This window comes from Pezoporus flaviventris, unplaced genomic scaffold, assembly GCF_033815535.1.
Source record: "Pezoporus flaviventris isolate CSIRO_AGI_PZ_B2104156 unplaced genomic scaffold, CSIRO_AGI_Pfla_v1 ptg000013l, whole genome shotgun sequence".
Classification (NCBI taxonomy): domain Eukaryota; kingdom Metazoa; phylum Chordata; class Aves; order Psittaciformes; family Psittacidae; genus Pezoporus; species Pezoporus flaviventris.
Window position 1 is genome coordinate 20548348 of NW_026892561.1, and position 12745 is coordinate 20561092.

The following is a 12745-nucleotide window of genomic DNA, read 5'->3' on the forward strand; positions in this document are numbered from 1 at the left end:
GCCTGTCAGCAGCGATGTGTGGCTTTATCCTGGCTTGCTAGTTCTAGCTCGCTAAAATGCTTGTGTTTGTGGGTGCTTGCTGCCATCGAAGCAAAAGCATTGTGCGATGCAGGGACTGGGCTGTGCGTGTTTGTATCCAGGCCTGTTCAGGGAGTGGCTAGCAGAGTACCAGCACCACAAGGCTTCTAACCTTCTGCATCCCTTCTGTATCCCTTCTATTTTTGCAGCTTGTCACTGCAATCCGTATGGCACTGTGAATCAGCAGACGAGTTGCAATCAGGTGACTGGGCAGTGTGAGTGCCTGTCTCATGTCACTGGGAGGGACTGCAGTGCCTGTGAGCCTGGCTTCTTCAACCTCCAGAGTGGACGTGGCTGTGAGAGGTGATGTTCGCCTTGCACTGGGGCGAAGAGCCTGGTTTTGGGGGATCTGTGCTTACTTTGTGCAGGAATGTGGTGTTTGTCACAAGTAGCTGGTGTGCCTTGATGCTGCTATGGGTGGGGAAGGGCAGCAGTCAAGGAGCAGCTATGAAGGCTGTACAAAAGGCCTTACTTACAAATAGCTTTATAAATAGCTTTAAATCAGGATTTTAAATAGAAAAGTGCCACGTGACTGTCTGATTGTTGATAGCAGGGGCTTGTGGGTCCCTTTTTTAGTGCAGGTACCAGATGACTTTGCATGGTTCAAAGGTTCGGTGCCTCGCTCCTGCATTTGCACAAGAAGAGTGTCTTTTGCCAAATGGAAACATTTTGCTGTGCTACTTAGGGCTCCCCCAGAGAAGGACTTCACCCATGCGCCCTTCTGTGTCACTGTCTGACATGTGGCTGCCTCCCGCAGGTGCAACTGCCATGCACTGGGCTCCACCAATGGCCAGTGCGACATCCGAACCGGGCAGTGTGAGTGCCAGCCTGGCATCACAGGCCAGCGTTGCGACAGATGTGAGGTCAACCACTTCGGCTTTGGCTCTGAAGGCTGTAAACGTAAGTCTGAGAGGCTGGAGCAAGGCAGATGGGAAGGATGTTGCACAGCCAGCCTTGTCTTTATTTTCTTCCTGTCTCTGGAAAGGTACTCTCTCACCTTGCTCTTCATCACAGCAGAAGTTGGCACTTCTATGGTCACACTCTGTATGGTGAAATTTGATCTGTGTACAATAGTTTATCCCCTTTTTCTTATTTTTATAATGGGGAGTAGGAAGAATTCCAACTCACTAGATATGTACTTCTCTTCCATGTAAGTGCTTTTTATGGATCTTGTCCAGCAATAATCCTGTTTCATGATGTTTAATCTCTGCCCAGCTACTCTGCAAATGGCCTGAATATACAGATTCTATCTTGAGGAGCAACAAACCTTGTAAGCATGATTGAAAAACAGGATGATCCAAACTTTCCTCCTTGATACCTCTGCCTGTAAAGAGCAGACAAATTACTGCAGGTGGTTACAATGAAATGGAGTAGAAAGTCATAATGCTTTGTGGGAGAGGCAGCAGCAACACTTTGAGCACATGCAATGAATGTTGTGTCCAGCTAGATCTGGTGCCCTGCTGTGTGTAGAAGTGCCTGGAATGGGGCTTCAGCTGTGAGTTTGTGCCCTGTTGCTCTTGCAGGTATTTGGAATGTTGAGGGTATGCTCTTGCCCTGTGGGTCTTAGGGTATTTCTGCCTCTCCTCCAGTCTGACTGAGGTTTAACTTCCCTGCAGCCTGCGACTGTGATCCTGAGGGTTCACGCTCCCTGCAGTGCCAAGAGAACGGTCACTGTGAATGCAAGGAGGGCTTCGTGGGAAGCCGCTGCGACCAGTGTGAGGAGAACTACTTCTACAACCGCTCCTGGCCAGGCTGTCAAGAGTGTCCAGCCTGCTACAGATTAGTGAAAGATAAGGTGAGACCACAGACACTGCTGTTGGTACCACTGGAAAAGGTGGCTATATGCCTGCTTGTGGAGTGGCTTTTGTGTTTGTGGTTGGCTGGTACCTCCTGAAAGCAGAGAGGTTCAAGGTGCTTTGCTCTGTGTTATAGCTGTCCTCTGTCCTTATCATCTAGGTGGTGGAGCAGCGTGAAAGGTTGCGGGAGCTGGAAAACCTTATAGCAAATCTGGGTACAGGAGAAGAAACTGTAACTGATCAAGCCTTTGAAGAGAGATTGAAGCAGGCAGAAAGAGATGTTATGGAGTTGCTCCAGGAAGCACAAAACAGCAAAGGTGAGTTGACCTAAGCAGACATGGACCAATGTGAAATGAGCTCTTTGCTTGATGTTCCTGTTCCCCTTGGACATAGGGTATTTAACTTCAAGTCTTTGCTGTGCATTAGGATTGACAGCCATTTCATATAGCACTGACGCAGTGTATGTTATTATCAAAACAACAGTGGCTGTGCTTTTATCCCTGCTGTTCTCCCAGTGGTTTCTGTTGTAAATGCAAAGTGAAGATTTGCCTCTAGCTGTGTAGAGATGCAAGTCTTCTATGTGTTACCCTCTTCTCCAGATGAAAAAGTGGTTTTAGTTACTTGCTAAATAAACGGAAGACTTCCCAATATACTTATTGGAAAGCCAAAAAAAGTGCCAACTGCTATCCTGGGCAGCATCAAAAGAACCAGCAGGTCAAGGGAGGCAATTCTCCTCTTCTACTCTGCTCTTGTGAGAACCCACCTGGAGTACTGTGTTCAGCACTTTGGCCCCAATATAAGAAGGTCAGGGACATGTTGGAGCAAGTCCAGAGGAGGACCACAAATATGATCACAGGACTAGAGTAAGCGCATCTTCTCTGAAAACAGGCTGAGAGAGTTGGGGTTGTTCAGCCTGGAGAAGAGAAGGCTCCAAAGAGAACTTAAAGCAGCCTCCCAGGACCTAAACAGAGCCTAAAGAAAGCTGGAGATGGACCTTTTAAAAGAGCAAGTAGTGATAGGACAAGGGGGAATAGCTTTAAGCTGAAAGAGGGTAGATTAGATATTTGAATCATAGAATCAAGTGGGTTGGAAAAGACCTTTACGATCATCAAGTCCAGCTGTTACCCCAGAACTGTCAAATCCACTACTCTTATCTCACTAGAGTGTGATAAAGTCTCCCCTCAGCCTCTTTCTCCAGGCTAAACAACCATAGTTGCCTCAGTGACTCCTCATAAGGCCCTTCACCAGCTTTGTTGTTTCTTCCCTAAGTGACAAGTCAAATTCAGCAGAGGCTACCATTGCAAAAATTTCTGCACACCTGCAGCACTTACTTGTGTTTTTCTACTTGACATGTGGTTTGTAGTATGCTTCTGAAATATGTCAGATGTTCATGTTCAGTAGTTACTGTGTGCTGCAAGGTCAAGGGAAAAAAAAAAATCTTAATTTTGGAGGCCTGCAGGCTTCTGCTTATCCTTCATCTCCTAATAATGCTCTCACCTTTTCAAAGTAATTGCCCATGGTCATGAGGCATGTATCTGTGCTTTTATGGCTCCATTAGTAAGATGCTGTTGTGGGGAGTTACATGGTGGTCCAGAAATTTGGGGAAGTTTGGGGGGTTCATAGTTCCTACAGATTGGAGAACCAAGGCTCTATCCTGCCAGCTTTTGCCATCCCTTTGGTCTGGGGGGCAGATTGGGGTGGGTTTGCTATTCTGTGTATGGAGGCTCTGTCTGGCTCAGGAGTAGCCACCATTGCCTATAGTGGGCAATAGTGTACAGCCCCACTATTCTTCTGTCTCTGCTTAGCTTCTAGGAGTTAAGATAAAGAGAATTTACAGAGCAGATGTTTCATATCTCTTGAGGAACAGCTCTGTTGTGTTCTTTAAGTCAATGATAGAGGTGAAACATGATTCTGGACACAAAATTCCCTGTCAGTTGGTTCCAACACCCAGCAGGATTGTGGTCTTAGTACTTAATGACTTTTCATTTCTCAAATTTGTTTTGCATTCTGATGATGACTTTGATCTCAAGCTGACTGACTTGTGAAATGGCTTTGCTGGTCATGTTTCAGTAGGGGATTAACTTACCAACATGTTGCCTGCAGAGGTAAGCTGCTGCTCCAGCTTCTTTTCCTGCTGTAATTAATTATACTGCTGCTTATATCGTGTGTTTCAGATGTAGATCAGGGTCTCATGGATCGTCTCAAAGACATTAACAGCACGCTAACAAGCCAGCTCAACAGGCTGAGGAACATCCAGGGCACAGTGCGGGAGACAGAAAATCTGGCGGAGCAAGCCAGGGTGCGGGTGGAGGACACTGAGGATCTGATAAGCTTAGCTTCTGATATGCTTGAGAAGGCAAAGATGGCAGCTGACAATGTGGTGAGTGTGCTGCCAACTTCCCATGAGGAGAGGGCCTTTCCTTTCTGTGCCCTCCGGTGTATTTCTCTGCTTGTTCTCTCTCATAGAGCAAATTTGCTATGGAAATATCTTCCTCCCTACCCAAGATCACAGGAAATAAATAAATGAAAATCCCAATGTCTGTCATAGGTTGTATCTTATCTCCTGCTCAAAGAAACCAGCATAAGAACTCCTAAATAAATATTGGCACCTGTTTTTGAGGGGCAGTCATTGATGGAAACTCTATGGGCTCAAGAAAAAAAAAGAGAAATTAGAAGTAGCTTGGACACATCTCTAAGCACTTAGATCATGACAGTAAATCTAAGAAAAGATGAATAAAAGATAAAGAAGAGCTTTAAGATTTCTTTTTTTCTTTCAGTCCATTACACCTCCGGAGTCAAGTGGGGACCCTAACAACATGACTCTATTGGCAGAAGAGGCCCGTAAGCTGGCTGAAAGGTAGGCTGTGGCAAGACATGCTCCTCACACGCTGCATCAGGACCCTGCTCTTCTTTGCAAAACCAAAATTTTATTCGCTTGATAGGAAACAGAGTCTCTTACTTTTCTGAGTCAGAGACTGGCACTGTGGATGCTCAGACAGCATCTTCTGTTGCAGATGTTTCAGCACCTTCTGTATGCAAATCTGGGTGAAGGAAGGAAAAATAAATATAAAAGCTGGGAGAATAAAATCTGGAATAGAGGATGAAACCACTGCCTGACAATTCTAATGGCATTATTTTTTCTTCTGTAATCTTGTTCAGACACAAAAAAGAAGCTGATGAAATTGTTCGCATAGCTAAGGCAGCAAATGATACTTCCACAGAAGCATATCAGCTGCTGCTGAAGACCCTGGCTGGTGAAAACCAAACTGCAAATGACATTGATGAGCTCAACCGGAAGTGAGTCAGTAACATAAAGTTGGTTTTATTTCCTGGCTTTAGAGCAGTGCTTAAAATTAAGACACCCTCTATAGTATTTTATGGTTTGGATTTTGTGAGACTTGTCTTTCAATTTCATAGCTTCCCTACTCAATTAGTAAGTTCGGTTCTACCAAAAAAAGAAAAGGTAACTAGATCCTTGGTGTTTTTTTAGGTATAATCAGGCAAGGAACATTTCTCGAGACCTAGAGAAGCAGGCCAGCAAAGTGCTTGCAGAGGCAGAGGAAGCTGGAAACAGAGCCCTGCAGATCTACGCTAATCTCACCAGTCTACCTACTGTGGATTCCACAGGACTAGAGGTATGTGTGGGAAGCATCATAGAATCGTTAGGGTTGGAAAGGACCTTAAGATCATCTAGTTCCAACCCCCCTGCCGTGGGCAGGGACACCTTACGCTAAATCATGTCACCCAAGGCCTCATTCAACCTGCACAGCTTTTTCTAAAGAGAATGAGTATAAGCATTACAGCAGTGTACTAGGTTGCTGGCATGCCTTGCTTGTGCTTTGCTAATGTTTCTCTGCATAGAAACAGTCTGTGAAAGTTTTATCCAACTAGGCATGATCCAGACTTGGGCATTTCAGCTTCTATGTAGGAGATGTGTGTGCAGGAAACTACATACATAACTTTCCTACATCCTCTGATCTCTGAAGGACAAAAAAAATGAATGAAATGTTATTTGCCAAACATCTTGGCTTGAACAGAGAAGTGAAAAAAGTTCAGTTCACTCTGAAGCCTGCTGAACTGCTCCCTCTTACGTGCTCACTATAGTGCAGTAAAGCTTCTTGCGCACAAAACTGTTTGCAGCATCTGTCCTTCATTGCACTGACCCTCATGGTATTCAGAGCTTTGAAGGCAAAGTTACAACTGTAGTTGTAAGAGATGGGTACCCATCATAGCTTCTGCCTGTTTGACCATTAGAAACTATACCATGTTTCACCACCTGTTCAGGAATTCTCTAACATTCAGGATTCTGCATTTGTTTCTTATCTCCACCTGCAGAATGAAGCAAATAAGATCAAGAAGGAAGCGGAGGAGTTAGATCAACTAATTGCCAGGAAGCTAAAAGATTATGAGGATTTGAGAGAAGACATGAAAGGAAAGGAGCTGGAAGTAAAGAACCTCTTGGAGAAAGGGAAGACGGAGCAGCAGGTCAGTTCTGCTTTGTGTGCAGGCTTTTGTTCCCTGGGAAAAAAAAAAAAAAGAGGAAAACGAGTAACTGGCCAGGCACGGAAAATCTGGTCTTACTCAGTCTTGGCGCTGCATATAACTTACAAGAATACTGAAGAGTGGCCTCAGAAAGGAGATGCAAAAAGTTGGTAAAACCAGTGGCATTGAGGCTGTATGAGAGAATAGAGGATGTTTGTCAGGTGTAGTGTCGTCTTTGTATTTGGAACAGTATTCCAGAAGTACCTAAATTCACCTGGTTTCAGAGGAAGCATTGCCACTCAGGGATGGACACTGTTTGTTATGGCATTGGTGTTTCAGGCTGAGCAATGCTAAATGATAACCTAGGTGGTTCTCCTCTAAAAGTAAGAAATGTTAAGGTAAGAAATGTATCAGAATGTTGATACATGTCCTGTCTCCTTAGACTGCAGACCAGCTTTTGGCTCGAGCAGATGCAGCGAAAGCCCTGGCTGAAGAAGCTGCTCGGAAGGGCAATGGCACACTGCAGGAGGCTAATACCATTCTCAGCAACCTGAAAGGTAAAGAGAAAACACTTGCAGTGAATCCTTCAATCCCTGTGTGACGTGTAACTTGCCAAGTGACAAGTATCTTGGTTAAATGGGCCATGCTATGGCCAGTACCTGGGAGTTGGTGGGTTCTTTTGGCTTTTTTCTTTAAAGAAAAAAAAGATTGGAAACCTCCTTCTAAGTTCCTTATTTAGGGTTGTAAGATATGTAGCAGGGAGAACTGCAAGCGTATATCCCCCCACACCCCAGTTTGTTCTTCATCCTTCTGATGTCAAGGTAATGAAGTTGCCTCCAGAAAGAGAGCTTGCAGTAAGGTGACTGCAGCAACTCAGACAGAGACCCCATCCCAAACCGTGGCTGTTCAGGTCTCTGGGTGCAGGGAGTGCCAGAGCCTGCTGCTGCCAGGGGAGGGAGGACAGCATTCCACCTGTGTGAGGTGTGAGCAGGTAGATCTGCTTAGCCTGGTGGCAAAACTTAAGGAGGAGGTTGAGACACTGAGGACCATCAGGGAGTGTGAAAGGGAGATCGACTGGTGGAGTAACTCCCTGGCGTGCCAGTCGGAATGGTTCCAGGGAGATACCCCCAAAAGGGGAAGGACCCCGGGCCTTCTCACACAGAGGAGGATGGCCCGAGACAGCCCCTGCCCTGTAGCTGTTGCGCAGAGGTAGGGGACCAAAAAGATGACGAGGGTTGGAAGCAAGTTCCAGTTTGGCGTCGTGGGAAACCCTCCCCCCTTCCTGCCCTGCTTCCCCAGGTGTCCTTCCGTAATAGGTTCGAGGCTCTGGATCTTGAAGGAGAGGTAGGTGAGAATGTGGGGCAAGGCCAGCCCACAAGGCCACATAGGAAAAGGGGGTCGACTTTGCACCTCAAGACTGCCTCTGATAAGAAAGAAAGAAGGGTCATTGTAGTAGGGGATTCCCTTCTGAGAGGAACAGAGGGCCCGATATGCAGAGTTGACCCTCATCATAGGGAAGTGTGTAGTCTGCCTGGAGCCCGGATCAGGGATATCACCAGGGCTCTCCCCAACCTGGTGCACCCGACAGACTACTACCCGCTGCTGGTCTTCCAGACAGGTGGGGAGGAAGCTGCTTCCTGCAGTCTGAGGGGGATGAAGAAAGACTACAGGGCCTTGGGGCGGATGATCAAAGAGTCTGGGGCTCAGGTGATCTTCTCCTCACTCCTTCCATCTTCCACTGATGATGTGGGAAGGAATGGGAAGATTCAGTTCATAAACAATTGGCTTCGAGACTGGTGCTAGAGGCAGGGCTTTGGGTTCTTTGATAACAGCTGGTTTTATAGGGCACCAGTCTGGACAATGACAAGTGGGAAAGGTTTGTCTCACAGAGGCAAAAGGATGCTGGGGCACGAATTAGCAGGGCTCATTTGGAGAGCTTTAAACTAGATTCGAAGGGGGATGGGCTTGTAGCTGGGCTTGCCCCAGTAGGGCAGGACTCCAGAATTAATGAAGACTGGGAGGCCTCCTATAATCCTAGGGTGAATCGGTGTGCTCAGCTCGCTCCCTGGAATGTCTGTACACCAATGCGCGCAGCATGGGAAATAAGCAGGAGGAGTTGGAAACCTGTGTTAAGTCAGGAGACTATGATCTGGTGGCAATTACAGAGACGTGGTGGGACAGCTCACATGTCTGGAATATAGTCATGGAGGGCTATGTCCTTTTCAGGAAAGACAGGCCAGCCAGGAGGGGTGGTGGGGTTGCTCTGTGCGGGAGCAACTACAATGCACCGAGTTCTGTCCAGGGACAGATGACGAGCGAGTTGAGAGTCTGTGGGTGAGAATTAAGGGGCAGGCTGGCTGGGGGGATACTGTTGTAGGTGTCTGTTACAGACCACCAGATCAGGGTGAGGAAGTTGACGAGGCCTTCTACAGGCAGCTGAGAGCGGCCTCACAGTCACAGGCCGTGGTCATCGTGGGGAATCCCTGATGTTTGCTGGAAGGACCACTCAGCAACCCAGCCACGGTCCAGGAGGTTCCTCCAGTGTATGGATGATAACTTCCTCCTGCAAATGGTGGATGAGCCAACCAGGAGAGGAGCGCTGCTGGATCTCATCCTCACTAACAAGAAGGATCTGGTTGAAGCAGTAAGGGTTGAGGTCTGCCTTGGTTGCAGCTACCACGAGATGGTGGAATTCAGGATCTTGTGTGGTAGGACTAGTAGAATACCAAGTAGAATTGCAACCCTGGACTTTAGCAGGGCGAACTTTGGCCTTTTCAAGCAATTGCTAGGGGAAATCCCATGGGCAAGGCTGTTTGAAGGTAAAGGGGCCCAAGATAGTTGGTTGACATTCAAGGATTGCTTTTTCCGAGCTCAAGATCGGAGCATCCCAACACATAGGAAGTCAAGGAAGAGGGCCAGGAGACCTGCGTGGCTAAATAGGGAATTGCTGGGTATGCTGAAGTGGAAGAGGAGAGTTTACAGGTCATGGAAGGAGGGGCTGGCCACTCGGGAGGAATATAAGGCTGCTGCTAGAGGATGTAGGAAGGCAGCTAGGAGGACTAAGGCCTCCTTAGAATTAAACCTGTCGAGAAGGGTCAAGGACAGCAAAAAGAGCTTTTTCAAATACATGGCAGACAAAACTAACACCAGAGGCAATGTAGGCCCACTGATGAACGGGATGGGTGCCCTGGTGACAGAAGATACAGAGATGGCAGAGTTACTGAATGCCTTCTTTGTCTCTGTCTACTCTGCTGCAGGCAGTCCTGAAGAGAACTGTACCCCTGAGACCTTAGATGAAGTCAGGTCAACGGAGTGGTTTGCCTTAGTCTATGAGGAATGGGTTAGAGACCAGTTGAGCAATCTGGACATCCATAAATCCATGGGTCCAGATGGGATGCACCCGCGGGTGCTGAGGGAACTGGCGGAAGTCATTGCTAGACCACTCTCCATCATCTTTACCAAGTCTTGGGAAAACGGGAGAGGTGCCTGAGGACTGGAGGAAAGCAAATGTCACTCCAGCCTTCAAAAAGGGCAAGAAGGAGGACCCGGGTAACTATAGACCAGTCAGCCTCACCTCCATCCCTAGGAAAGTGATGGAACACCTTATCCTTGGTGCCATCTTAAGGCATATCAAGGATAAGAGGGTTATGAGGGGCAGTCAGCATGGCTTCATCAAGGGGAAATCATGTTTGACCAATCTCTTAGCCTTTTATGAGGAAATAACACGGTGGATGGATGATGGCAGAGCGGTGGATGTGGTCTACCTTGACTTCAGCAAAGCATTTGACACAGTCTCCCACAGCATCCTCACAGCTAAATTGAGGAAGTGCGGACTGGATGATCAGGTAGTGAGGTGGGCTGCGAACTGGCTGAAGGAGAGAAGCCAGAGAGTTGTAGTCTATGGGGCTGAGTCTAGTTGGAGGCCTGTAACTAGTGGAGTGCCTCAAGGGTCAGTACTGGGACTGGTATTATTTAATATATTCATCAATGATTTAGATGAGGGAATTGAGTGTACTATCAGCAAGTTTCCTGATGACACTAAGCTGGGAGGAGTGGCTGACACGCCAGAAGGCTGTGCTGCCATCCAGTGAGACCTGGACAGGCTGGAGAGTTGAGCAGGGAGTAACTTGATGAAATATAACAAGGGAAAGTGTAGAGTCCTGCATCTGGGCAGGAACAACCCCAGGTTCCAGTACAGGCTGGGAAACGACCTGTTAGAGACCAGTGTAGGGGAGAGGGACCTGGGGGTCCTAGTGGACGACAGGATGACCATGAGCCAACACTGTGCCCTTGTGGCTAAGAAGGCCAATGGCATCCTGGGGTGTATTAGAAGGGGGGTGGTTAGTAGGTCGAGAGAGGTCCTCCTTCCCCTCTACTCTGCCCTGGTGAGACCGCATCTGGAGTATTGTGTCCAGTTCTGGGCCCCTCAGTTCAAGAAGGACAGGGAGCTGCTGGAGAGAGTCCAGCGCAGGTCAACGAAGATGATTAAGGGAGTGGAGCATCTCCCTTATGAGGAAAGACTGAGGGAGCTGGGTCTCTATAGTTTGGAGAAGAGGAGACTGAGGGGTGACCTTATAAGTGTCTATAAATATATAAAGGGGGAGTGTCACGAGGATGGAGCCAGGCTCTACTCAGTGGCAAACAATGATAGGACAAGGGGTAATGGGTATAAACTGGAACACAAGAGGTTCCACTTAAACTTGAGAAGAAACTTCTTCTCAGTGAGGGTGACGGAACACTGGAACAGGCTGCCCAGGGAGGTTGTGGAGTCTCCTTCCCTGGAGACATTCAAAACCCGCCTGGACACATTCCTGTGTAACATTATCTAGGTGTTCCTACTCCGGCAGGGGGATTGGACTAGGTGATCTTTCGAGGTCTGTTCCAATCTCTAGCATACTGTGATACTGTGATACTGTGAAGTGGAGGTAGCGTGGTCAAAGTAGCATCCTAAGTCCCTTCTGGAGCAAGTGATAAGGATGTGTTTTGCCCTTTCTTAGATTTTGATAAGCGGGTGAATGATAATAAGACGGCAGCTGAGGAGGCTCTGAAAAAGATTCCTGCCATTACCCAGACCATTGCTGAAGCCAACAATAAAACACGCCAGGCAGAGCTGGCGCTTGGCAATGCTGCTGCTGATGCCCGTGAAGCCAAGGCTAAAGCAAATGATGCTGAGAAAATTGCCGGTACTGTCCAGAAGGTGAGTCCTTTGCAGTTCTGAGCCCACCCTCCTGAGATATTGGTATGTAGCTGTGTAAACTTCTCTATTCCAGTATTTCATGGTGAGCCCCACATGCTTTCTGCTGTATTCCCCACTAGGGAATGCAAAATGTGGCATGGTAGGAAATTGGTGACCTTTTGATGAAAAGGATTGAAGGAGGTTCTGCACCTTCACTGCCTTTTTCCATCCTGTTCCCCATGGTTGGTTGTAGAATGCTGCTGCTACCAAAGCTGAAGCTGATAAGACTTTTGCTGACGTGACGGGGCTAGCCAAGGAAGTGGATGACATGGTGAAGCAACTACAGGATGCAGAAAAAGAGCTGAAGCGGAAGCAAGATGATGCTGAGCAGGATATGATGATGGCAGGCATGGTAAGTAATGCTGGCAGGTGGCAGCAATGGCAAGAAACTTCCTTGTCCCTGCTGATGTGGCAGTGCAGTTTTTTCTCCTGCAAGGACAGCAGTGGGTCCAGCCAGTGTTCAAACTCTTCCAATTTTTAAGTGGGATTGAAAATGTGAGGTGACCAGAGGAGTTCCTCTGATGGCATTTAGCATAGATTCCCTTCTGAAATTTGAGAGTTTTCTTAATGCAACACTTTTATTTTGATCAAAACCTGACCGTAGCCCTATTGACTGCTCTGACTTTTCCTGCAAGATCCTGCTCAGTTATCAGGGATTGCCATCCTGAAATAATCAGAAAGCATTATTTGGAGGTCATCGGTCTTCACCAGCACCGTGTTGAAGATGTCAGTGTAGGAATGTTATCCTGGAGAGGGGAGCCAGGGATTTGTGTAATTTAACTGCTTGGGCAGACTTGTGAAGAGGAGAGGCAACAGCCTTTTTTGTGCTCTCATTTATTTTTCTTTTATAAATTCTGCAGGCCTCACAGGCTGCCCAGGAGGCAGAAGACAACGCAAGAAAAGCAAAGAACTCTGTGAACAGTTTGCTTTCTGTCATTAATGATCTGCTGGATCAGTTAGGTAAGACTGTCCTTAATATGATGTCTGCCTTTGAATGTTTCCGTGATGCGGCAGTCCCAGTAGGTGGCGTGCTGCTGGCTTCCCTGATAGTGCTGTGCAAGGAATCGAGTGGGCTTCTAGAAACGGTGTTTGCGTGGTTTTGTCAAGGAATTTGGTTTGGAGTTTGTTGGTTTTTTGTTTGGGTTTTTTTTTT

The 12745-nt window shown here is 47.3% G+C and overlaps 1 protein-coding gene across 1 annotated transcript in view; it reads left to right on the forward strand.

The window, feature by feature from the left end:
- Positions 1 to 12745, forward strand: part of LAMC1 (laminin subunit gamma 1) — a 71034-nt gene that overhangs the window by 55024 nt on the left and 3265 nt on the right. Inside the window, exons 15-27 of the mRNA XM_061452076.1 lie at positions 228 to 381; positions 836 to 978; positions 1695 to 1873; positions 2035 to 2191; positions 4049 to 4254; positions 4652 to 4731; positions 5034 to 5171; positions 5365 to 5509; positions 6210 to 6359; positions 6799 to 6913; positions 11354 to 11553; positions 11786 to 11944; positions 12453 to 12552. Of these exons, the coding sequence (XP_061308060.1) occupies positions 228 to 381; positions 836 to 978; positions 1695 to 1873; positions 2035 to 2191; positions 4049 to 4254; positions 4652 to 4731; positions 5034 to 5171; positions 5365 to 5509; positions 6210 to 6359; positions 6799 to 6913; positions 11354 to 11553; positions 11786 to 11944; positions 12453 to 12552 (1926 nt within the window). The remainder of the gene's footprint in view (positions 1 to 227; positions 382 to 835; positions 979 to 1694; positions 1874 to 2034; positions 2192 to 4048; positions 4255 to 4651; positions 4732 to 5033; positions 5172 to 5364; positions 5510 to 6209; positions 6360 to 6798; positions 6914 to 11353; positions 11554 to 11785; positions 11945 to 12452; positions 12553 to 12745) is intronic.